This window comes from Vipera ursinii (assembly GCF_947247035.1).
Source record: "Vipera ursinii genome assembly, chromosome: 6".
In the NCBI taxonomy this organism is placed as follows: domain Eukaryota; kingdom Metazoa; phylum Chordata; class Lepidosauria; order Squamata; family Viperidae; genus Vipera; species Vipera ursinii.
The window spans coordinates 82753345-82779149 of record NC_139515.1 but is presented as its reverse complement, the minus strand read 5'-3'; the positions used below and the strand labels follow the sequence as shown (position 1 = coordinate 82779149).

Genomic DNA, 25805 nt, shown 5'->3' with positions numbered 1-25805 from the left:
CATTAGGTATGTTCGCTGCCTTGAGGTGTTTTTTTTTAAATAAAGAAAATAAACTCGGTATAAAAATAAAAATTTGACCAAGCTTTATGCTCCCTCCCTGTTCTTAGCTCTAAGCGCAGCCCATTTTCCCCTTTAGAAATCAAAAGATACCATGAAGCTATTCCAGTTATTCTATGAGCTGGTGAGCAAAACTGGTTTAAGTTCCAAAAAAGGTAAGAATGGAACAACTCCAAGATTAGATGCTCACTCAGCATGTGAAAGCACCCACACAAGCACACAACAATCAGGGCACACCCACTCCCACGAACCAACCAACACCATCCTCAGCACCTTTATTTTGTAGGTGCACGGATCAAAGCTTTTGCATCCCGCCCTTCCTCCTCTCGCCAGCCAATCAGAGGCAGTCTGGTTCCCCATTTGCAATCTGTCAAGACCAGAGAAAGCGCTGCAGGAACAGGAAGGTCTGGAGCAGGGGGTCTTTCAAGCCTGGCCCTTTTATGGCTTGTGGACTTCAACTCCCAGAATTCCTCAGTTGGCCATTTTGAGGAAACTGCAGGCTTGGATCCCGACTAGGGGTCTTCAAACCTGGCCCTTTTATGGCTTGTGGACTTCAACTCCCAGAATACCTCAGCCAGGCACTGAGGAATTCTGGGGGTTGAAGTCCACAAGCCATAAAAGGGCCAGGTTTGAAGACCCCCTGATCTGGAGGCAGCCAAAAGAGGGTGGATAGGAGACCCAGGTAAGATGACAGTGCTTGGGTTGGAAACTGAGACGGGAGGGGAAGATGGGTTTTGTACTGTCTTCTCCATCAGGCACCCACCTAACCCCACAGATTGCCATTCCCATTCCCCCCCCCCAGCCATTGGATTTGTTGGCCCGGGATGATGGGAGTTGTTGTCATTCCAACAGATCTGGAGGGCTCCCCTTTGGTCAGCGCTAAGGGTCTCGACTTTTTTGCTGTCTGAACGGCACGCGAAGTGCTGGCTGGGGTCATTTAGTCCAGAAATCTTTTCTTTTGGGTGAAAAAGAGGGCAGATCATCTGCGCCAGGATGGAACGTTCAGCTGGGAAAGCCACCGCATCTTCCACGATGTGAAAAAGATGTTGAGACTCTAGAAAGAGTACAGAGAAGAGCAACAAAGATGATCAGGGGACTGGAGGCTAAAACATATAAGGAACGGCTGCTGGAAATGGGTATGTGTAGTTTAATGAAGAGAAGGGTGAGGGGTGACGTGATAGCAGTGTTCCAATATCTCAGGGGCTGCCCCAAAGAAGAGGGAGTCAAGCTATTCTCCAAAGCACTCGAAGGCAGGACAAGAAGCAACGGATGGAAACTAACCAAGGAGAGAAGCAATCTGGAACTAAGGAGAAACTTCCTGACAGAACAATTCACCAGTGGAACAACCTGTCTCCAGAAGCTTTGAATGCTCCAACACTGGAAGTTTTTAAGAAGAGACTGGACAGCCATTTGTCTGAAATGGTATAGGGTTTCCTGCCTGAGCGGGGTGGGTGGGTTGGACTAATGACCTCCAAGGTCCCTTCCAACCTCCTTCTTCTTCTTCTTCTTCTTCTTCTTCTTCTTCTTCTTCTTCTTCTTCTTCTTCTTCTTCTTCTTCAGGATTGCCTACGTGTTTGCTTGTTCCCGGTAGAAAAACCAAGTCGACCCCACCATCTTTTGCGGGGATTTCCCATTTCCCGTTGCGAAACCAGCCGAGCCCAAGTCCACCCTTTTCTCTCTTTTTTTTCCACGGCACGCTCGGTGCCTTTCCCACGACCGTGTCTCCTTCAGATCTTACGCAAGCTTCCCAGACGCAAAGTATCTCTCCAGCTTCTTATCAGGGCAACGGAGATTTGGACGATCCGCTTTTATCTGCCACCCGAATTCACCCACGCTCCAGATGGCTTCCGACACGCAAAGGGAGCAGGCTGGTGGCAAAGATTCCGAACTGCGCGGTTGCTCCTGACTCGCGGGATCCGCGGGTCTCCTTGCAGCAATTTCCCCTTTCTTTTTCGAGCCTTTGGCGAGGGCTTCCCGGCTGGGGCTCCTGCGCGCTCCCGAAAGCACGCTGCGCTATCCGGGCCCGAAGCTCTGCGACGATCCAAGCGCTGCGATCTTCCAACTCCAGCACAATCTCGCGAAGGAGGAAGATTCTCCTTTTCCTTCTCCGGTGCGCTTTTTTTTTTTTGCAAAACCTTCCAGTCTGGGCGTTGCGCCTTTTTTTTTCAAAACCTTCCAGTCTGGGCGTTGCGCCTGTTTTTTTTTTTTTTTTTGCAAAACCTTCCCGTCTGGGCGCTGCGCCTTTTTATTTTTGCAAAACCTTCCAGTCTGGGCGCTGCGCCTTTTTTTTGTTGCAAAACCTTCCAGTCTGGGCGCTGCGCCTTTTTATTTTTGCAAAACCTTCCAGTCTGGGCGCTGCGCCTTTTCCCCCCCCCAAAACCTTACCGTCTGGGCGCTGCGCCTTTTTTTTTTTTTGCAAAACCTTCCCGTCTGGGCGCTGCTCCTTTTTTTTTTTTTTGCAAAACCTTCCCGTCTGGGCGCTGCGCTTTTATTTATTTATTTTTTTTGCAAAACCTTCCAGTCTGGGCGTTGCGCCTTTTTTTTTTTTTTTTGCAAAACCTTCCAGTCTGGACGCTGCGCCTTTTTATTATTATTATTATTTTTTTTTGCAAAACCTTCCAGTCTGGGCGCTGCGCCTTTTTATTTATTTATTTATTTTTTGCAAAACCTTCCAGTCTGGGCGCTGCGCCTTTTTATTTTATTTTTTTTTCAAAACCTTCCAGTCTGGGCGTTGCGCCTTTTTATTATTATTATTATTATTATTATTATTATTATTATTATTATTATTATTATTATTATTATTATTATTATTATTATTATTATTATTATTATTATTATTATTTTCAAAACCTTCCAGTCTGGGCGCTGCGCCTGTTTCCTTTTGCAAACCTTTTGCAAAGCCTTCCAACCGCGGTGGACCCCTCTCGCTCCAGCTCTGGGCGCCTCCTCCCCTTCCTCCTCCTCCTCCTCCTCCTCCTCCCTCCCTGGGGCTGCCCCGCCCACGGCTGCCTGTTCCCCCCCCTCCCTCTCCATCCAGGCCGTCCAATGGAAAGCCGAGGGCCTCGATAGCACTTGCAAAAAAAGAGAGCGAGCGAGAGAGAGCCGCGCCCTCGCCCGCTCGGCGATCGGCAGCAACCGCGATCCCGGCTCGGTCCCTTTCGGTCCCGAAGGAGCGGAGCGGAGCGGAGGATCGCCGGCCAGCTGCAGAGAGGCGAGTGCGCGCGATGCCCGGGAATTGGGGCGCGGGGACGGGGAGGAAGAAGGGGAGGGGGAACCCTCCAGTGGATTGGATTCCCTTCGCTTTGGACCGGGGAAGCGGATCGCGCTGGCCGACCGACCGAGCGATCGAGCGATCGATCGAGCCGTCTTGGCTCCGCTTGGTTGCTTTTGCCGCCCTTCCTCCTGGTAGGGCGCCCCGTGGGAAAAGCCAAGCCGGCTTCCTGCGGGGAAACTTAATGCAAACTCGTGCAAAAACTGGGGCGCCTTTGCCTGCCCCCGCTGCCCAGGATGTAGGGCGCATCGGCGTCTCCGCCTCCCGATCGAGTAGTGGCGGCTTTTTAAAGCCCTGGGATCAAGGCGTGGATGATCCCACTCTATAATGGCAGAAAGTGAAGAAGAACTAAAGAGCCTCGGGTTACGTGTGAAGAAGGAGAGTGCAAAACTTGGGTTGAAACTAAACATTAAGAAAGCCAAGATCATGGCATCTGGCCCTCTCAATTCCTGGCAAATAGATGGGGAAGAAATGGAGGGAGTGACAGATTTTATTTTCCTGGGCTCCAAGATCACTGCAGATGGGGACTGTAGCGAAGAAATTAAAAGACGCTTGCTCCTGGGGAGGAAAGCCATGGCAAATCTAGACAGCACACTAAAAAGCAGAGACATCACCCTGCCAACAAAAGTGCGTATAGTCAAGGCTATGGTCTTCCCAGTTGCAATGTATGGCAGTGAAAGTTGGACCATAAGAAAGGCTGAGCGCCAAAGAATTGAGGCCTTTGAACTCTGGTGCTGGAGAAGACTCCTGCGAGTCCCTTGGACTGCAAGGCGATCAAACCGGTCAGTCCTAGAGGAGATCCACCCTGACGGCTCTTTAGAAGGCCAGATCCTGAAGTTGAAACTCAAATACTTTGGCCACCTAATGAGAAGGAAGGACTCACTGCAGAAGAGCCTCATGCTGGGAAAGGTTGAGGGCAAGAGAAGAAGGGGACGACAGAGAATGAGGTGGCTGGATGGAGTCACTGAAGCAGTAGGCGTGAGCTTAAATGGACTCCAGAAGATGGTAGAGGACAGGAAGGCCTGGAGGAACGTTGTCCATGGGGTCGCGATGGGTCGGACACAACTTCGCAACTAACAACAACAAATCAAGGCGTGGAGGGATCCCAAGTTGTCTTGTTGGCGGCTGAGCACAAAAAGCACGACTCCGGACTTGAGCTCCATCATTATGGGGGGGGGGGTTTGCAAGAAGAGATTAGACAACCATTTGTCTGAAAGGTATAGGGCTTCCTGCCTGAGCAAGGGGGTTGGACTAGATGACCTCCCAGGTCCCTCCCAACTCTCTTATTCTGGTGGCCCTCGACTTAACAACCATTCATTTAAAGACTGTTCGAAGTTCCAACCGCACTGAAAAAAAGTGACTTATGACCGTTGTTTGTTTTTTTTTTGACGCTTAACGGCTGTCGCCGCATCCCCCGTGATCCCCAGATCAAAATTTGGACATTTGGCAAATGACCTCTATTTATGATGGCCACGGTGTCATCGTAAATCACCCTTTTGCAACCTTCTGACGAGCAAAGTCAATGGAGACGCCCGATTCGCTTAACAAGCTTGTTACTAGCTTAACGACTGCCGCGATTTGCTTAAATTGTGGCAAGAAAGGGCGTAAAATGGGGCCATACTCACTTAGCAACTGTCTCGCTTAGCAACGGAACTGTTGGGCTCATGGTGGTCAGGAGCGAAGGACTGCCTGTATTCTGTTAAAGGTTGCCTACACTATTTTGCTCCTTTTTGTCTATGAACGATGCCCCAACCACTTCTAACCCCAGGTCCTTTGGTGACCCACTGTTGGGTCCGATGACCTCTGTCCCAACAGCTAGGGGAAAACTTTCATGAGCCCTGAATGTGTGGCTGTCGGCCTTTAGCGTCTGTCCCTAGAGTGGATCTTACTCCATGCCACACAAGTTTCCCCTGGTGTCTTCTTCTGATGCGCCAGCCTGCAGAGGTGGCGGGTAGCCAAGCTAACCTGGCCTGGGTTTAGAGGCGAGACCTTTAAGCCAGAGGTCCCCAACCTTGTGGGCATCAGGGACCGGTTCCGCAGAGAGAGGTTTTTCCACGGACCGGAGGGTGTGTGGTTTTGTGTGCTGCCTGCATCCCACGGATGGGGCTTGGCTTGTTTGTGTGGCATGCGGAGCGGGGGGGGGGGGGTTGGGGACCCCTGCTTTAAGCCACCATAAAAACTCATTTTACCATGGTGGAAAAGTGGCAGGGAAAGGCGAAGGCGGCTGAAATATTGATCTGCTAGGCTGCATAATTTTAAAAATATCAAGAGTCCCCTTCTCCCATTCCCCCCCCCCACCATAAGGACTGAAGCAAGCAGAGCCCATCCTGGAACTGCAGACGGAAAGGGTTCAAACTGAAAGAGTGCTGGATGTGGGTGTGTGCCTTTTTTCATCCCCTGTTGTGGCTGCTGTCACTGCTGCCATCTGCTGTCACCAGCGGCACGGAGTGTGCACGTTGTAGGGGCCCTCCGTCCAGTTCTTGGCCAGCTCCACACAGGAAGGAAAACTCAGCTTAACGGCAGATGTGCAAAAGGCTCATCCTGCAAGCCGCGTCATTTCCAGAGTGGGGTGCTCTCTTCGTTCCTCTCTTCATGCGTAAACCAAAATACGTTTTACTTCTCAAAATTAGACAGAAAGTTTTATTTTGCTCACTGCTGTCTGCACATGCTGGGTTTACCCAGTGTGCTAAACTAATTAAACCACAGTTTTCTGAATGCACCTAGCTACCTGGGTTTGCAAAATACAGGTAGTCCTCGACTTACGACTCAGCCCCAAATTTCCACGGCTAAGTGAGACAATTATTGAGTGAGTTTTGCCACATTTTGTGACTTTTCTTTGTTGTGAAGTGAATCACTGCATTTGTTAAGTTAGTTACACGGTTGCTAAGTGAATTTGGCTTGCCCCATTGACTTTGCTTGTCAGGAGGTCGCAAAAGGGGATCAGGTGATCCCGGGGGACACTGCGACCGTCATAAATACGTGCCAGTTACCAAGTGTGTGAATTTGGATCGTGGGACCCTGGGGATTCGGCAGTGGTCGTAAGTGTGAAAAATGGTAGTGCCACTTTTTCAGTCACATCGTAACTTCAAACAGTCGCTAAACAAATGATTGTAAGTCGAGGATTGCCTGCAGTATACAACAGCCTCGATCACACTTGTCAGTGACTTTTGGTGGAGTGATTTCTAGAGGGTGTGTATGTGTATCCTTGTGTTCCTTGGTCTCTTAGAAGCTTTCAATCTAGATTCAGTACTAGCAGTCATGGCATGCTTTGGGACCAGCCACTGTGGTGGGGAATGGGACACACTATGCTACAGTGGTTGACCTCTGACCTTAGTGGTCAGTCATCATTCCTGGTTAGCATCTACATCAGGGGTTCCCATCCCGGGGTGTTTGCACCCCCTGGGGGGTCTGAGACGATATTCCAGGGCAGGGGTAGGCAACCTTGGCTCTTTTATGACTTGTGGACTTCAACTCCCAGAATTCCTGAGCTAGCATGGCTCAGCTTGGAAACTCCCTTTCCCCTCAGCATGGCTGGCTCAGGAATTCTGGGAGTTGAAGTCCACGAGTCCTAAAAGAGCCAAGGTTGCCTACCCTTGTTCTAGGGGGTGAAAACCTGGGTTTAGAAGTTTTAAAATTATAGTGTATATGCATAATTCGTTATTTCGAACTTTTGTAAGGGGTGTGAGAATATATCAGAAGCGTTCTAGGGATGTGGGGTGTACAAAAGGTTGAGAGCTACTGAACTACATGAAACCCCTGGGTTAAGTTCTTCATCAGTTTGGGGTTCAGTAACATCAGTATAAGGGGCGCGGTGGCTCAATGGGTTAGGACGCTGAGCTTGTCGATCAGAAGGTCGGCAGTTTGGCGGGTCGAATCCCGAGTGCCGCGTAACAGTGAGCGCCTGTTACTCGTCCCAGCTTCTGCCAACCTAGCAGTTGGAAAGCACGTAAAAATGCAAGTAGAAAAATAGGGACCATTATGGTGGGAAGGTAACAGCGTTCTGTGCGCCTTTGGCATCTAGTCATGCCGGCCACATGACCACGGAGACGTCCTCGGACAAGCGCTGGCTCTTCGGCTTTGAAACGGAGATGAGCACCGTCCCCTAGAGTTGGAAACGACTAGCATGTATATGCGGGGGAACCTTTACCTTTTACCTTTAACATCAGTATGTGGACAATGCCCAATTGTACATCTCAGGCTCCATGGGCGAAGATGTCTGTGTGCTGGCCCAGTATCTGTGGTCTGTTTTGGTCTGACTAGAAGAGGACACATCACTGCTTTGCAAGTTGCTAGTCATCTTTCGGGTGCAAGTTGAGGTGCTGGTCATCCTCTATAAGAGCGGCCCCCAACCATAAACCAGTTCCATGGAGAGCGGTTTTTCCATGGACCGAAGGGGGAGGCATGATTTTGCATGCTGCCTGCATTCCACACATGCATGGATGGAGCATCACTTGCTTCCAGGGCCCGATTCCTGGCAGGCTGTGGACCGGTGCCAGTCTGTGGACCAGGGGCTGGGGACCCCTGCTCCATAAAACTCTTTCTGACATAGTGCCTGGTTGTTTGAGAGGCTGCCAGCCTTCATTTTTTTCTGTCCATCTGGAGTCAACAAGGAGAATATTGTCTTGAGGTCTTCAAAAGAGGAAATAACTTTTCTGGTACATTAGCTTGAGCTGAATGCAAGTTTTGCTTTACTTCCTGAATACTTCCATGTGTTTTTCTTGGAAAGAAGACAGAAGGGATTCCTGTTGTCTTTTTCCATTTCCCAGCTTAGAGCCCACATCTCTGATTCTTCTTGGTGGTTTCCCATTCAAACACAAGCCAGAATTTAGCTTCTAAGCCCCCTTAGCAAAACCTTGCTATCTGTTGAGACTAGATTAGGCTTGGATATGACTAACCTAGTTATAATCCCACTTTACTCAAGGTTGGGTTTGGTCACCTCGCCATCTGAGTCAGCCTGGCACGTGTCACAGTTGCTTTTTCGAAGAGACATCCGTATGAATTAAAAACTCATTGTTGAAAACATTCATGGTTCAAGTTACGGAGAGAAGAAAACCTTTGCACTTCAGGTTGTAATGTGGCGTCCTTGCTGCTCCCTGAGTTGGTTTGTTTTCTTGCAGGTGATTCATTACCAACTAGATAACCTCGTCAGTGCTAGAAGGGAGTAAACCCCAGCACTGATGAGGTTATCTCATTTGGTAATGAAAGAAAACAAACTCAGAGAGCACCAGGTATCCCAATCCAGGTTTCAGCTAGTGGGTTAGATCAGGGGTAGGCAACCTTGGCTCTTTTATGACTCGAGGACTTCAACTCCCAGAATTCCTGAGCCAGCATGGCTCAGCTTGGAAACCTCTCTCCCCTCAGCATGGCTGGCTTAGGAATTCTGGGAGTTGGAAGTCCACGAGTCATAAAAGAGCGAAGATTCTCCACCCCTGCTCTAGGCTCATGGACAGATACAGGGGTAGGCAACCTTGGCTCTTTTATGACTCGAGGACTTCAACTCCCAGAATTCCTGAGCCAGCGTGGCTCAGCTTGGAAACCTCTCCCTTTCCCCTCAGCATGGCTGGCTCAGGAATTCCGGGAGTTGAAGTCCATGAGTCATAAAAGAGCCAAGGTTGCCTATCCCTGGGTTACACTCACCCCATAAAGGTAATCCAGGACTTACAACAGAGGTCCCCAATCTTTGGGGCACCAGGGACCGTATCCGTGGAGAGAGTTTTTTCCACGGATCGGAGAGTACATGGTTTTGTGTGCTGCCTGCATCCCGCAGATGGGGCTTTGCTTGTTTGTGTGGTCCGGTTGCTGACATGCCATGGCCTAGTACCGGTCCAGAGACCGGAGGTCTCTGGACTTACAACCACCCATTTAGTGATCTTTTGACGTTCCAACAGAACTGAAAAAGTGAGTTATAAGTTCACACGTATGACCGTTGCAGCCTCCCCATGGTCCTGCGATCAAAATTCGGACCCTTGGCAACTGGCTCATATTTATGACGGTTGCGGCGTCTCAGGGTCACGACAAGCAAAGTCAAAGGGGAAGCCAGATTCCCTTAACTAAACAAGTTCATTGATTCACTGAACAACTGTGACAAGAAAGGTTTGTACAATGGGGCAAAAGTCACTTTAACAGATGTCTCACTTAGCAGCGGAAATTTTGGGCTCAATTGTGGTCGTAGGTCGAGGAGTATCTGCATAAAAGTGTAAAAACGTATGTTCCTATGTTCCAGGAAATAGATCATGGAATTTGCTTTCAGTGATATAAAAAAAGACTTTTCTTGATTCAAGCCTGGCTCACTTCATCTTTTAGCCATACAATCCTCAGTTAACCTCTCTTGCTGTCTAGCTGGATTATAGGGTGTATATACTGTACTTAAGCAGAAAAGTGTGACTGGCAGTTTTTCATGTGATACAAGAGGCAATACAGGTTGAAGAATCGGTTCGATGGTGTTTGATCTGTTAGGAGCCTGATAACACCTTTTCCAACAAACACATTTTATTAAAAGGGGTAATTTCTGTGATTTACTCTAATTTTGAGAGCCTTGGCAAGGGACAGTGCCTAGCTAACATTGACCAATTTGTGAAAGCAGATAGTTTTAATGAAGGCCCGACTTTCCTCCATAGGCATTTGAGCCAGTGTTTTTATTGGGATTTGATTATGTGGCACCTTGAGTGTGTATTTGATTATTTTAATTGTATTTTACTTTATTTATGGGGAATGAACACAGACAAACACGAGAAATACTTGTATATGTGGCTTGTCAGTTGCTACAGTTACGTATTCAAGATGCACAGGACTGTACATTTTCTAGTAGTAGCAGTAGCACTTAGACTTATATACCGCTTCACAGTGCTTTACAGCCCTCTCTAAGTGGTTTACAGAGTGAGTATATTGCCCCCAACAATCTGGGTCCTCATTTTACCGACCTGGGAAGGATGTAAGACTGAGTCAACCTGGAGTCGGTCAGGATCGAACTCCTGGCAGTGGGCAGAGTTAACCTGTAATACTGCATTCTAACCACTGCGCCACCAGGCTCCTAATGCAACATCGGATCAGCTACAGCAATAGCAGTAGCACTTAGACTTATATACCACTTTATAGTGCTTTACAGCCCACTCTAAGTGGTTTACAGAGTCAGCCTATCGCCCCCAACAATCTGAGTCCTCATTTTATCGACCTCAGAAGGATGTAAGGCTGAGTCAACTGTGAGCTGGTCAGGATCGAACTCCTGGCAGTTGGCAGAATTAACCTGCAATACTGCATTCTAACCACTGCACCACCAGGGCTCTAATCCTAATTAAACAAATACTTGGATAGGACATCAATTGACTGCTAGACAGGAAAGTTTAAAAAAGAAATCTGGAAGGTAATGGCAAATTACTTTTCCACTGTTGCCAAGAAAACTACTGTACATGCATCAAACTGAACATACAAAAATCTGTATCTTTAAATTTTAAATAAAATCTAAATTAGGATTTTTTTTCCTGGTTTGCCCATATTGTTCTCAGGGATTCAAGGATGACGACGATGATGATGATGATGATGATTATAAAACTTTTATTCATAAAACATGAAACTCAGTCAACTGAACACTCAAATTGACTGGTACTAATGGTTGGCATGGGTTGCTGCTAGCATCCTAGGTATCAACCAGGTATCTCCTTAAAATGTAAGATGTTCCAAGTAGCGCAGTTTTTTGTAGCTTTCCTGGAGTTATTGCAGGAAGCTGCAGTTTCTTGATGTGTTTTGCAAAGTTTTTGGACACAGTTCCCAGTGCCCCGATGACAATGGGTATCACTGTTACATGTTTCATCCATAATCGTGCAGTTTTGATGGCCAGGTCGCGGTATTTCATAATTTTTTCCAGTTCTTTTTCTTCGACTCTGGCATCTCCTGGTACAGCGATATCAATCAGCTGTACGCTTCGGTTCTCTACAACTGTGATATCTGGTGTGTTGTGTTCCAAATGGTGATCTGTCTGTATTCGGAAGTCCCACAAGATCTTCACCCTCTCATTCTCGACAACTTTTTCCACCCTACGTTCCCACGACTTTTCGGACACAGGCAAGTCGTATTTTTTACACAATGCCCAGTGGATTAGTTTAGCAACTCGGTCATGTCTAGCTTTGTAATCAGTTTGCGCAATTTTGCTGCACTCACATATTAAATGTGAAACAGTTTCAACTTTGTTGTTGCAAAGTTGGCAATTTGATTGTCAGTAGATTTTTGTATCTTTGCTTTCATGGCATTAGTTTGTAGTGCTTGTTCTTGAGCAGCCAGTATTAAGCATTCCGTTTCTTGATGGTTCCCATCTTAAGCCATGCCCGTGTCAAGTTGTTATCACATTTTCCTTCAATGTTTTTCAAATGTTGTCCATGCAAAGCTTTGGTTTTCCATCTATTTAATCTATCATCCAGCCGTTTTTGCTTATATTCTGCCTTTGTTTCTGTTATTTTGATAATGCTCTCTGTTTTCATAGCCTGCTGCAGTTTTTCTGTACTTTGATTCACATAGTCATTCAAACTTCGTTTTTCTTCTTCTACAGTTTGGTGGATTTGCAGTAGCCCTCTACCCCCTATTCTTCTTGGCAGGTATAATCTGTCGATGTCACTTTGTGGATGTAGAGCATGATGCATGTTCAAGAGTTTGCGTGTTTTCTGGTCTAGGTGTTCCAATTTGGCCAATGTCCAGTTGATAATTCCAGCTGGGTAATGTATCACTGGGACTGCCCATGTTTTAATGGCTTTAATTATATTTCCAGCATTCAGCTTTGATTTTAGTATTTTGCGGACTCTTCTGATGGATTCCTTTTGTGTTGACTCTTTGACTTTTCCATTCAAGATGTTATCTGCTTCCAATATGCCTAGGTATTTGTAACCATCATCCTTTGCTAGTGCTTTCATACCATTTCCCAGTTCTATTCCTTCTATTTTTCCCATTTTTCCTCGTTGCATGGATAATATAGCACATTTTCCAAGTCCAAAGTCCATTCTGATGTCGCTGCTAAACAGTTGAACTTCGTTGAGTATTGATTCAAGTTCAGTGTGGCTTTTCGCATACAGTTTTAAGTCATCCATGTATAGTAGATGGTTTATCTTGCCATGCTGGCTTGAGATGTGGTATCCCAGTTTTGTGTTTCATAATATTATTGTCAATGGAATTAATGCAATGTTGAACAGTAGTGGTGAAAGTGAGTCCCCTTGGAAGATTCGTCATCTGATGTTGATTTCACCAATGTTCTCCCCATTTGTTTTTAGAACTGTTTTCCATTTTTGCATATTTGCTTTCAAAAATGTACAGATGTTTTTGCTGATTCCAAAGTTTTCCAAACACGCATTAATCCAACTGTGGGGTAATGAGTCAAATGCTTTCTTGTAATCAATCCATGCTAAATTTAAATTTGTTTTTCATTGTTTTGCATTTTTAAGTACTATTTTGTCAATGAGCAGTTGATCTTTTGTTCCTCTTGATTTTTTATAATTTCCTTTTTGTTCTGCTGGATACAAATTGTTTTCCATCAGATGATTGAATACTGAATTTGCCAGTATTCTTGTAAAAAGTTTGAACGTTTTTATTATTATTATTATTATTATTATTATTATTATTATTATTATTATTATTATTATTATTATTATTATTACATGGGATTTGCAAAGGCAAAAAGGTCCCTCGGTCAAAAAAACAACACTTTCCTAGTTTACAGATGCTGATCTCAACTTTTACCATTTCTTGAAATAGAAATAAAATAGAGTACTTTTATTTGACCAAGCATGATTAAGACACACAAGGAATTTGTTTCTGGTGCAGAAGCTCTCTGTACGTGCAAAGCAACAGAGTAATAACAATTATAATAATGATGTCAATAAGGGGGTAGTAAAGAAGATGAGGGAACTATACAGAACTTACTAAGAAATGTATAATTTATTTGCTAATCAAACAAGCTCTTTTGGTTTTGTCTATATGCCTTCAAGCATAGAATCAAGATCACGCAAGGTATTAGTACCGCTTTATAAAGCCCTAGTAAGGCCACACCTGGAATACTGCAGCCAATTTTGGTCACCATATCACAAAAAAGATGTTGAGAGTTTGTGTTAGGCATATGGTGATAGCCTACAATGTTGGGTTGAAAATATATTAACCATGATGTTGTAACTTTAAGATGTTAATTGGCCAATGGGTGTGTAAGTGTTCTCATGGCCATAAGAGGAAGCTAGGAACGTAGCTTCTCTCTCTCTGAATTCACTGCTCTCTCTACTGTTACTGTTTTGTTGTACTGTTGGTTTACTACTTTGATAAACCTGTACAACTGTGTATTGACCTCTGGACCAGTAAGAAGACTTTGTATTTTGGATTACTCCTTGGACTGTTGCTATTGTGTATGAGCTGGACTGTTTATTTTTGACTGTGCATTTTTGTTTTTAAAAGGTAAAGGTAAAGGTAAAGGTTCCTCCGCACATGCGTGCTAGTCGTTTCCAACTCTAGGGGACGGTGCTCATCTCCGTTTCAAAGCCGAAGAGCCAGCGCTTGTCTGAGGACGTCTCTGTGGTCATGTGGCCGGCATGACTAGACGCCAAAGGCGCACGGAACGCTGTTACCTTCCCACCGTAGTGGTCCCTATTTTTCTACTTGCATTTTTACGTGCTTTTGAACTGCTAGGTTGGCAGAAGCTGGGACGAGTAACAGGCGCTCACTCTGTTACGCGGCACTCGGGATTCGACCCGCCAAACTGCCGACCTTCTGATCGACAAGCTCAGCGTCCTAACCCACTGAGCTACCGCGTCCCTTTATTTTTGTTTTTACACCACCTCAAAAGTAAAATACTTTTTGCTTTTACAACTCAGTGTACTCTTGTGGTTACTGTGTGACTCTTACTGCTCTCAGTACCCTTCCTTGTCTGTGCAACTCTTTGGTAGCACAAGGAGACCTCTGCACAACAATACCTAACAGTTTGGAAAAAAAACTCAGAGGAGAGCTACTAAGATGATCAAAGACCTGGAGACTAAAACATATAAAGAATGCCTGCAGAACTTGGGTTTAGCTAGTTTAAAGAAAAGAAGAAATAGGAGAGACATGATAGCAGTCTTCCAGGATCAGAGGGGCTGCCACAAGGCAAAGGGGGCCAAGTTGTTCACCAGAGCACCAGAGGGAAGGACGAGAAACAATGGTTGGAAACTGATCAAAGAGAGAAGCAACCTGGAATTACTTCCTGACAGTGAGGACAATCAACCAGTGGAACAGCTTTGCCTTCAGAAATTGTGGGTGCTCCATCGCTGGAGGTTTTTAAGACGAGACTAGACAATCACCTGTCTGAGATGGTATAGGTTTTCCTGTTTGGGCAGGGGGCTGGACTAGAAGACCTCCAAGGTCCCTTCCAGCTCTATTCTATTCTAAGTTGGTTTTAGACTCCTGGCAACTGCCTAGAACCTAGACCAGGGGTAGGCAACCTCGGCTCTTTTATGACTCATGGACTTCAACTTCCAGAATTCCTGAGCCAGCTTGGCTGGCTCAGGAATTCTGGGAGTTGAAGTCCATGAGTCATAAAAGAGCCGAGGTTGCCTACCCCTGACCTAGACTAAATCCTTCAGTTTTCTTGGCAAGGTGAGACAGAGCGGTTTGTTGCCAGACTTTTTTTTTTTTTGTAATTCTTCACCTGTTGTATTTATTATGGATGTTTCTGTTTGATCTTCCCTAGGCCTACAGAAGATGACGGAATACAAGCTTGTCGTTGTTGGGGCTGGTGGTGTGGGCAAGAGCGCGTTGACAATTCAGCTCATTCAGAACCATTTTGTAGATGAATACGATCCTACCATAGAGGTAAATTAAGATCCTGTCAAGAATTGTGTCTGTTTTGGAAACCGCTTCTGGACTTTGTGCTGTCTGTTTGGAAACCATTTCTGGACTTTCTGCCTGAGGTGGAGAAAAATCGAAACTTTGATTTTGGGTTTTACTGATTCGATAGGTTTGTTGTTATAAAAATGGCTGGCATATTGTACAGGTAGTCCTCGACTTCAGTAGTTCATTTAGTGACGGTTCGTAGTTACAACGGCGCTGGAGAAAGTGGCTTATGACTGTTTGTCACACGACTTGCAGCATCCCCCATGGTCACATGATCAAAATTCAGATACTTGGCAACTGACTCGTGTATGACGGTTGCTGTGTCCCGGGATCTCACCTTTTGCGACTTTCCGACAAGCAAAGTCAGTGAGGAAGCCAAAGTCACTTAACAGCTGTATTACTAACTTAAGAACTGCAGTGATTCACTCAACAACTGTGGCAAGAACATGGAGCAAAACTCACTTAACCAATAGCCTCACTTAGCAACAGGAATCTTGGCCTCAGTTGTGGCTGTAAGTCGAGAACTGTATCGTGCAAAAGTAAAAAGCCGAGGCTTTGTGCTATTGCCGTATTCTACTGCACTACAAAATGTCAGAAGTCAATGCTTTCCCTTCTCCCCCCTTTTTCCCTTACACTTTTTCCTCTTATTTTTATTTATTTTATTTTAATTCCATTTATATCCCACCCTTCTCCGAAGACTCAGGGCGGCTTACAAGCTTAGCAGTAGCCTTCTTCCCTTTTTCCTCCCCTACTTTGCAATGATTTTCATTTTTGTTTGCATTTTATATTTGGATAAACTAATTAAAAAAAAAACCTGAATTATAAAGAGCTGTGTGGTGGTAGTAGATCTAGAAATGGATGCTGATAATCTATGTTTCAAGTATGGAGACACGCAGATATCAAAACTCTGTTAGAAGATTGCAGGGACTTTATGGATTAAAGCAGGGGTCCTCAACCCCCAGTCCGTAGACCGGCACCGGTCCACGACATCACAGAAACAGGTCCGCACAAACAAGCATCCGCGGGATGCAGGCAGCATGTGAAACCACGCCCCCTTCCGGTCCATGGAAAATCGTCTCCACGGAAGGGGTCCTTGGTGCCCAAAATTGGGGTCCACTAGACTAAAGTCAATCAGCCATAAATTTCAAGTGGTTGTGAGATTGTTTTAGTCCAGGGCTCTTCAAACTTGGCCCTTTTATGACTTGTGGACTTCAACTCCCAGAATTCCTCAGCCAGGCACGCGTGCCTGGCTGAGGAATTCTGGGAGTTGAAGTCCACAAGTCATAAAAGGGCCAAGTTTGAAGAGCCCTGATTTAGTCAGTGATGTTGGATACGCTACGGCTCATCCTTTCTAGCTTGTCCTTCTTGCATTAATTGTACTGGTTTATTTATGAAGAAAATTTATACGGCTGCCCCACTCAGACCGACTCCGAGCAACTCACAGAAGCACCTTTTCTGAATCCATTGTAACTCTAAAACAGTCGTTAAATGACCGGCCTGATAAGTCAAGGACTATACCCTCTCCATTCTTCCTTTCACTTCAAACTGGTGTGTCTTTGCATAATAAATAGAAGTTGCAGAAATGTTTTGCTGGCCTTGAAAGTCAGACCCACCTAGTCACAGTAACCATGTCCAAGAGTTCAGACTACCTCTTTAGTTAACCTTAATTGCTGGTTTGGTATAGATAGAGCCCCTGAGAACGTGGCAGTTGCACAGTTGGCTCTCACGGTTTACGACAAGCCACAAACCCTATGCCACTTCTTCAAAACACAAGTTGTCCTTGTGGTATTGTAAAACCTCCTGAGTCCATCAGCTGATTTGGCGAGGAATTCCACAGAAGCTCCAAGTTTGTTCCACGGTCTTTTTTTTATAAGTTTGCCTTTTGACAAAAAAAAAAAAACCCTGCCAAAACATAGGGCTGTTGACTATCTGGTATTAGAAATTTCCAAATTCCAAAGAGCTGCTGAGCTGGAATTTGGCACAAGGCGATCTTCTTGATCATTTAACCACCACGTGATGTTCAACGAGATCTTTGACTTTCGTAACCAGACGAGATAGGTAGGCAAACCAGTCTAATAAACGAATAAATGAGTCTGCTGTAGGTTAGCAAGGAAAAGAACTAAAATAATGATGCATGCTTACAACATCTTACCTTGTAAGACCCCGACAATCCGTAGGGATTCAGCAGTGAATAATAATAGCACAAGGAGTCCTTGATTTACAGCCATTCGTTTAGTGACGGTTCGAAGATACAACGGCGCTGAAAAAAAGTGACATGACGGCTATTCATCCTTACAACCAGTGCAGCATCCCCCTGGTCACGGGATCGAAATTGCGTTGCTTGGCAACTGGCATGCACTTATGACGGTTGCAGTGACCCGGAGTCCCGTGATCCCCTTTTGCGACCTTCTGACAATGGGGAAGCTGGATTCACTTAACAACGGTGTTACTAGCTTAACAACCGCAGTGATTCACTTTAACAGCTGTCTTACTTAGCAATGGAAATTTTGGGCTCAGTTGTGGTCGTAGGTCGAGGACTACCTGCATGAAGTGGACACTGCAACTGTCACTTTTTTAGTGCTGTTGTCACTTTCAAAGGACACTAAATGATGGGTTGTTATGTCCAGGACTATCTGTACATGGTGGAAAAGGAGGGAATATCTTTTGATTGACAGTAGATTGATCACCACCAAAGCACTCATTTGCCCCCCAACCCCACACCCGTTCAGAGTTCTCCTTACCCCAACTATGGGGGGGGGCAAACCATCGGTGCGTCATCCATTTGTTGGCTTTTGACAACCAACTCCTTGCAAATGCTGAATTGGATGGTCCTACTCAAGCAGCCTCTTTGCCGCTGATGCTTCTTCGACGCCCAGCAAAACCTGGCTTGTATTTATTTTCTTGCCTCTTTCTTTTCCCTCTTTAAATTATCCTTCCAAGAATAATTGCTCGCTCGGTTTGCCCCGGCTGCCATTTCCCCCTCTGCCTCCTCCTTTGTTGCGGCTGCGAACGTCACACATTTTTAGGAATAGAACTGCAGAGAGCGGCATTTTCTAAATGAAGGCGATGAGGTCACTCGGGCCCGGGAAACACACACAGAATTCTCGTAGGTGTGTGTCACGAGTAAGAAGTCTTAGAAAGCTTGGCCAGGGTGTGGCGGGGGGGGGGGGAGAGAGGGGTGTCTGCATTTTATATAATCGCTGCACTGTTTCAGTTACATAAGCGAAAGGCTTTTTAGGGCGAAGAAAAGGCCCATTTAAAAAACTGACTCTTGCAGCCTGGGAGGCAGCAGTGGGAAGACCAATGACCAGAGGATCATCAAGGCGGCAAGGATTTGAAATTCAAACATAGGTTAAGCAAACGAACTGCCTGGAGGAAATGGGCTAACGACGCTTAGCCGGATCTTAGTGCAAAGAAAATTAAATTAGATCCGACATGGGTGCCCTGTTTTTGTTTTCCTCTTCAGCCACGTGCCTAAGGAAGCGCATAGCAGCAGCTGCAGAATCAGATCTCTGTGCAAAACTATTCTTTTCCTTCCTACCTCACCCATTTCCCCCCCCTTTCTCTCTCTGTATGTATTGGCAGGCTCAGAAGTAGCATCCAACGACATGCTTTCCAACAGTGGGCAAAGTGTGTGGTTTGTGGTAGTGCACGAATTGGGCAAAGTTGTTAAAACGTGTCTGTGAACTTTCCCAGCTTTCGGCTGGGATACAAAAACTGTTCTGGACTTACCATCGTTTGTACAGTGATCGTTCAAATTTACAAGGACGCTGAGAAAAGTGGCTTATTTCAATTTCAGTTTCAACTTTATTGTCAAAGTACAACATGTGTGCAATGAGATTGGCTGAGCCTCCCTTCGTGCGCCCCCCCCCAACTCACAGTGACAACAAACCCACCATCTTGTTACATCATGTCCGGTTTATGTCACTTATGTCCGGTTTTCACACTTAAGAACAGGGGTCTTCAAACTTGACCCTTTTATGAGTTATGGACTTCAACTCCCAGAATTCCTCAGCCAGGCACGCTGGCTGAGGAATTCTGGGAGTTGAAGTCCACAAAGTCAAGGGGTCTTTAAACCTGGCCCTTTTATGACTCGTGGACTTCAACTCCCAGAATTCCTCAGCCAGCCATGCTGGGTGAGGAATTCTGGGAGTTGAAGTCCACGAGTCATAAAAGGGCCAAGTTTGAAGACCCCTTGCTTAAGACCATTGCAGTATCCTTCTGGTCATGTGATCCAAATTCAGATGCTTGGAAACTGGCATGTATTTATGACGGTTGCACTATCCCTGGTTGTATGATACCATTTGAAAGCTTCCCAATGGGCTTCCAACAAGCAAAATCAATGGGGGAAGCCAGATTTATTTAAGGACTGCATGATTCTCTTTAACCCCGCAGTGATTCACTTAACAACTGGGGCAAGAAAGGTCGTAAAATGGGGCAAAACCCACCCAACAACTGACTTGCTTGGCAGCAGAAATTTGTGCCTCAATGTGGTCCTCGACGTACGACTACAATTGAGCCCAACATTTCTGTTGTTAAGTGAGACATTTGTTAAGTGAGTTTTGTTCCCTTTTTACGACCTTCCTGGCCACAGTTGCTAAGTGAATCACTGCAGTTGATAAGTTAGTAACCCGGTTGTGTTAAGCGAATCCGGCTTCCCCATTGACTTTGGTTGCCAGGAGGTCGCAAAAAAGTGGATTACATGACCCCAGGATGCCTCACTTAACAACAAAAAAATTTGGGCTCCATTGTGGGCGTATGTTGAGGACTATCTGTATTGAGGGGCCTTTGATGCTTTCTGAGTATGGTGTTTCATTATTCAAAACATCAGTGCTGAAGTGTGATCAGTGAGCCCTGATGATATTACCTAGTTTTGAGTAATGAAATGTCTAATAATAATAATAATAATAATAATGATGATGATGATGATGATGATGATGATGATGATAATAATAAAGTTGGAAGGCACCTTAGAGGTCATCTAGTCCAACCCCCTGCTCAGGCAGGAAACCCTATACCATTTCAGACAAATGGCTGTCCAGTCTCTTCTTAAAAACTCCAAAGTGTCTGCAAGAAAACAGCCCAGCTCAGAGAGCATCCAGGACCCTTTATTTCAATTCTGAGCTACAAATATTCTCCTTTATGGATGACATTCCCCCCCACCCCCCTCTTCCTTTTTCTCAGGATTCCTACAGGAAGCAAGTGGTCATCGATGGCGAAACCTGCCTCTTGGATATTCTGGACACGGCTGGCCAGGAAGAATACAGTGCAATGCGCGACCAGTACATGAGAACGGGCGAGGGCTTTTTGTGTGTATTTGCCATAAACAACACCAAATCATTTGAAGATATTCATCATTACAGGTAAGCTTCATTCGACGAGTGGACTGTATTTGGTACCTCTCCGGCTCTGCGGGAAAAACGTAGAATAACAGAGTTGGAAGGGGCCTCGGAGGTCTTCTAGTCCAGCCCTCTGGCCAAGCAAGAGACCCTGTACAGTGTTTGACAAATGGTTGTCCAATCTCTTCTTGAAAACCTCCAGCGTTGGAGCACTCACAAGCCCTTCCACTGATTTATTGCAGGGCTTTTCAAGTTTTTCACCCATTGTACCACTTTTAGGATATGGCAACATCTGAGTATCACCAGTCGCCCAGCAAGGTGTCAAAAACTTGATAACCAAAAAAAAAGGAAAAAAGTGATGAAGTACAGGTAGTCCTCAACTTACAACAATTCGCTTAGTGACTGTTCGAAGTTACAGTGGCACTGAAAAAAGTGCCCCCCCCAAGCCACAGCGGAGCAAGACACCAGCCTGCCTGCCTGCCTGCCCGGCGGCGCTCTTCCTCCCATCCGAGGTTTTCATTGTTGTGAGCATTTCTGTTGAGGATTGGCAGCGGGGGTGGGGTGGGAGTGTGTGTTTGGTTTTTATTCCTCCCCCCCCTCTGCTGCGTGGTTGCAGCAGGTTTTGGTCACTTCACATGACCCTGGGACACTGTGACCCTCATAAATATGAGTTAGTTGCCAAGCATCTGAATGTAAATCACAAGACCATGGAGATGCTGCAACATTCCAGCTGATCGGCGCTTCTTCTGGGTTCAGCGGAAGCGCCGGGATCAGCACCGAGCTCCAGCTGGAGCCTGGCACTAATCCTGGCGCTTCCGCTGAGCCCTGACAGCCCTGCAGCTCCAGCTGTCTCTCGCTCAGGCTTGTGCGGTGCTGCCACCGGTTCAGCTCATTCCCCTCCCCTGCTACCACCTTTTTAGGACGCTCACGTACCACCTGCCAGGTGCCAATGTACCACAGGTGGTACCCGTACCACTGGTTGAAAAGCCCTGCTTTATTGTTCTCACTGTCAGGAAGTTTTTCCTTAATTCTAGACTCTTAGTTTGATAAGTTTCCCTCCATTACTTTCTGCCCTGCCTCCAGAAGGAGATGATGGGACTTGGAGTGACTCTCGCTAGTAGCACAATGAAATAGACCCTCCCCATCCTGAGATGGGGAGGGGAGAGAATGACTGGACCCCTTTAGGCTGTCAGCAGGGAATGCCTTATTTTTTTCTTCTTCAATGTTTCCCCTTTTTAACTGTCCTCCATACTTTGCATCCAAGATCAAAATCTAGAGCCTCAGGAATAAAAATTCCTGATGGCATTTTTCTAACTTGAAGGGAATAGGGGTTTTCTCCCCCCCCCCATCCCCCACTTTTTAATTTACAATGTCTTCCAAAGTGGCCTTCCCAATCTTTGTTCTGAAGAGGTACAATCCATTCTGTGGGCTCGAAGCACAGCTAATTGGGAACCTATACGTAATCCTCGACTTACGAGCACAGTTGGGAGCCTAAATCTCTGTCGCTAAGCGAGGCAGTTGTTAAGTGAATTTTGCCCCCATTTCACACACCCTTTCTTGCCAGGATTGATGTTAAGTGAATCCAGCATCCCCATTGGTTTTGCTTGTCAGAAAATCGACAAAGGGGATCATGTGACCCCGGGACACGGCGACCGTCATAAATCTGAGCCAGTGCATATTTTAAACACGTGACCGTGGGGGATGCTGCAAAAGTCCTAAGGGTGGTAAATAGTCATAAGTCACTTTGTCAGTGTCTTTGTAACTTCAAACGGTCGCTAAATGAACCGTTTCAAGTTGAGGACTACTTGTAAAGGCTCCCACTCCCCCACCCACCCAAGAAGCATTTTGAGTTCTCCCTGGGATCTGTCTGAAGCTTTTGAGGCCTTCCTGAAGACTTCAGGATAAATCTCTCAGCTTCCACCAAGTCAAATCGTTCTGACTTACCCCACCACAATAACCCTGACACGTTCCCAGGCCTGTAATTTTCCTTGGATCTCAAAAGAATATAATTGGGGAACGCCATGAACAAGCTGGTGAAAGAACAACAATTATGTCGCCTTCTCATTATCTCTCTGAATGGATTTCCAAATCCCGAGAACTCTCAGTTCTAGAGTCTGGATAAAAATAACCTGAAAGGTGTTTTTGACAGGACAATTAAAGAGGGGCGGAATAGCAATCACATAAGCCATTCTCTAAGGCTTGGTAACGTTCCCCGCTACACAAATCACAAATATATCTCGTTTCTAGACTCAACTTTCCTAAGTATTTAAAAGCAGTTGCTTGGCCAGAAATATTCTATAGGGCAGTGGTGGCAAACCTTTCAGAGACCGAGTGCCCAAACTGCAACCCCAAACCCACTTATTTATCTCTGGGTGCCAGATGGGCGTGGCCCGCTGGGTGGGTGTGGCTGTGGTGGTCATGGAAGATTGGATGGGTGTGGCCAAGGTGGGTGTGGTCACCTCAATGTTGCTCGTGGGGAGGGACACCTGTAGCGGGTGGGCAGGGTTGGGGGACCTCCAGGTGGTCTCTGGCAGGTGGGGCAGTAGGCGGGAGACTCATCCTGTGGAGTGAGGCGAGGCAGGGTGGGGGTGCCATTGCTATGGGGCAAGGCAAGGGCTGGGGCAGCTGCTACCTGACATCATGGGCCCCCGCACACAGAGGCCAGCCTGCGCATGGGGGCCAACGGTGTCCGTCAGTAGCCACAGCCTGCTGGCCCCTTGACAGGCACACTCCGGGGCTCCGCAGCCCGTCACCAGCAGTTCAAAGAAGCCGCCTCCAAGATGGATGGTCGGCCGACAGCTGAGGAGGTGATGCAGTGGGTCATGCCTGGCAAAAGGAGAGCATGTGAGGCCACGAGGGACGGGGTGGTGGGGAGGGAAACCAGCCGTGCCGGGATGCATCCAGCCACATGGGACCTCGGCGAATTAGCAGGCGGCTGGTTGAAGAGGGACAGTTGCCACCTCCGGGGCACGGCGCAGGTGCCCACAGAGAGAGCTCTGAGTACCGCCTCTGGCACCCGTGCCATAGGTTCGCAACCACTGTTCTATAGCCTTCTAATAGTTACAAAGGCTGAGTACATAACTACTCAGCCTTTGTAGCTGAGCTGGTTGTTCTCCAGTGCTTTTTACCGTGATATTAATTCTTTAAAAAAACAAAAACAAGTTCTTGCAAGATCCTGAAATCTCATTGATGTTGCTCGGGGGGGCTGGACTATATCCCAATCTCCAGTCCATGGCTGGTTGAAGAGGGACAGTTGCCGCCTCCGGGGCATGGCACGGGTGCCCACAGTCGTGCCGCCTCTGGCACCCGTGCCATAGGTTCGCCACCACCGCTATAGGGCAAGGGTCCCCAACCCCTGAGCCGGTTGCAAGCATCTGAATTTTGATCCTAGTGACCATGGGGATGCTGCAGCGGTCGTAAGTGGTGGAAAACAGTCATATGTCACCTTTTTTTCCCAGTGCCGTTGTAACTTTGAACAGTCACTAAACGAACTGATGTAAATTGAGGACTACCTGTGCTACAGCTACAGTCTATGGATTAATGTGCATGCACATTAGACAGAACTTAGTAGTCCCTATATTTTATCACCTGTGAGAATTAGTTCACTAATTCTGTGTTCCTAATTGTGAACCGCCACTAAGTGAACTGTCGTAAGTCAAGGACTCCGTGATGGCATGGAAGAAAAAAAAAACCTGCCTCAGTCTCTTCCATTTTGTTTTGTTTTGTTTTGTTTTATTATTTATTTGATATTTTATTTTATTATTTTATTTTATTATTTTATTTTATTTTATTATTTTATTTTATTATTTTATTATTTTATTTTATTATTTTATTTTATTTATTTTATTTTATTTATTTTATTTTATTTTATTTTATTTTATTATTTTATTTTATTTTATTTATTTTATTTTATTTTATTTTATTTTATTTTATTTTATTTTATTTTATTTTATTTTATTTTATTTTATTTTATTTTATTTTATTTTATTATTTCTAAAAAACCCTCTACTTTTCTCCTTCATTTCCTTCTATAGTTTTTTTCCATGATTGTAAAAACAAAAAAAAACACATAAGAGACTTTTATTTATTTCTTCTTTTTCTTTCCTTTCCTTTTTCCCCAGGGAGCAGATCAAGCGAGTCAAGGACTCCGAAGATGTACCCATGGTGCTAGTTGGGAACAAATGTGATTTACCTTCCAGGAATGTAGACACGAAGCAGGCTCAGGATTTAGCAAGAAGTTACGGGATCCCTTTCATCGAAACGTCTGCTAAAACACGACAGGTAAAATGTCCAGGTTGGCTGCAACGGTCTTTTTCCAGGTGGGAAGGTCAGGATTCCTAATAGCCAGGAAAGACTTTGTCTCAGGTAGTTCAAAGCACTTTTTACCTTTGGATACTCAAAGGTAAGTCAATCAACGTTTGTGTTATCTGACTTTGAGAACCGATTTATGAGATCCTTGGTGCTCTCTGAGCTTGGTTGTTTTGTTGCAGACGTTTCGTTACCCGACTAGATAACGGTATCAGTGTGCGCCTCATCAGTCACTCTTACCTAGTTTGAGTAATCAAAGGTCTGCAAGAAAACAACCAAACTCAGAGAGCACGGGGTTCAATCCTGAGTTAAAAATAGTCTCCTTCGTTGACTAATCTATTTGCACGTCCCCCAAATCCCTGATTGGTCATTTACCGTATATACTTGAGTATAAGCCGACTCGAGTATAAGCCGAGACCCCCAATTTCACCCCCAAAAACTGGAAAAAGTTGGTGACTTGAGTATAAGCCGATCCGCCGTTCTGCAAGCCTCCGCCGCCGGCTGCTTCGTTCCGCAGCGGAAAGAAGCAGGCAGGCTGCTTCGTTCCGCAGCGGAAAGAAGCAGCCTGCTTCGTTCAGGCTGCTTCGTTCCGCAGCGGAAAGAAGCAGGCAGGCTGCTTCTTTCCGCTGCGGAAAGAAGGCTGCTTCTTTCCGCAGTGGAAAGAAGCAGCCTGCTTCGTTCAGGCTGCTTCGTTCCGCAGCGGAAAGAAGCAGGCAGGCTGCTTCGTTCCGCAGCGGAAAGAAGCAGGCAGGCTGCTTCTTTCCGCTGCGGAAAGAAGGCTGCTTCTTTCCGCAGCGGAAAGAAGCAGCCTGCTTCGTTCAGGCTGCTTCGTTCCGCAGCGGAAAGAAGCAGGCAGGCTGCTTCTTTCCGCTGCGGAAAGAAGGCTGCTTCTTTCCGCAGCGGAAAGAAGCAGCCTGCTTCGTTCAGGCTGCTTCGTTCCGCAGCGGAAAGAAGCAGGCAGGCTGCTTCTTTCCGCTGCGGAAAGAAGGCTGCTTCTTTCC

General features: G+C 46.1%; 1 protein-coding gene across 2 annotated transcripts in view; it reads left to right on the top strand.

The window, feature by feature from the left end:
- The first annotated feature begins 3154 nt into the window (after positions 1-3154).
- KRAS (KRAS proto-oncogene, GTPase) overlaps positions 3155-25805 on the top strand; it is a 39575-nt gene continuing 16924 nt past the window's right edge. For both annotated transcript variants that reach the window (XM_083366155.1, XM_083366154.1), the window contains exons 1-4: positions 3155-3268; positions 15015-15136; positions 20342-20520; positions 24618-24777. In XM_083366155.1, coding sequence (XP_083222281.1) covers positions 15026-15136; positions 20342-20520; positions 24618-24777 — 450 coding nt within the window. In that variant the 5' untranslated portion in view covers positions 3155-3268; positions 15015-15025. The remainder of the gene's footprint in view (positions 3269-15014; positions 15137-20341; positions 20521-24617; positions 24778-25805) is intronic.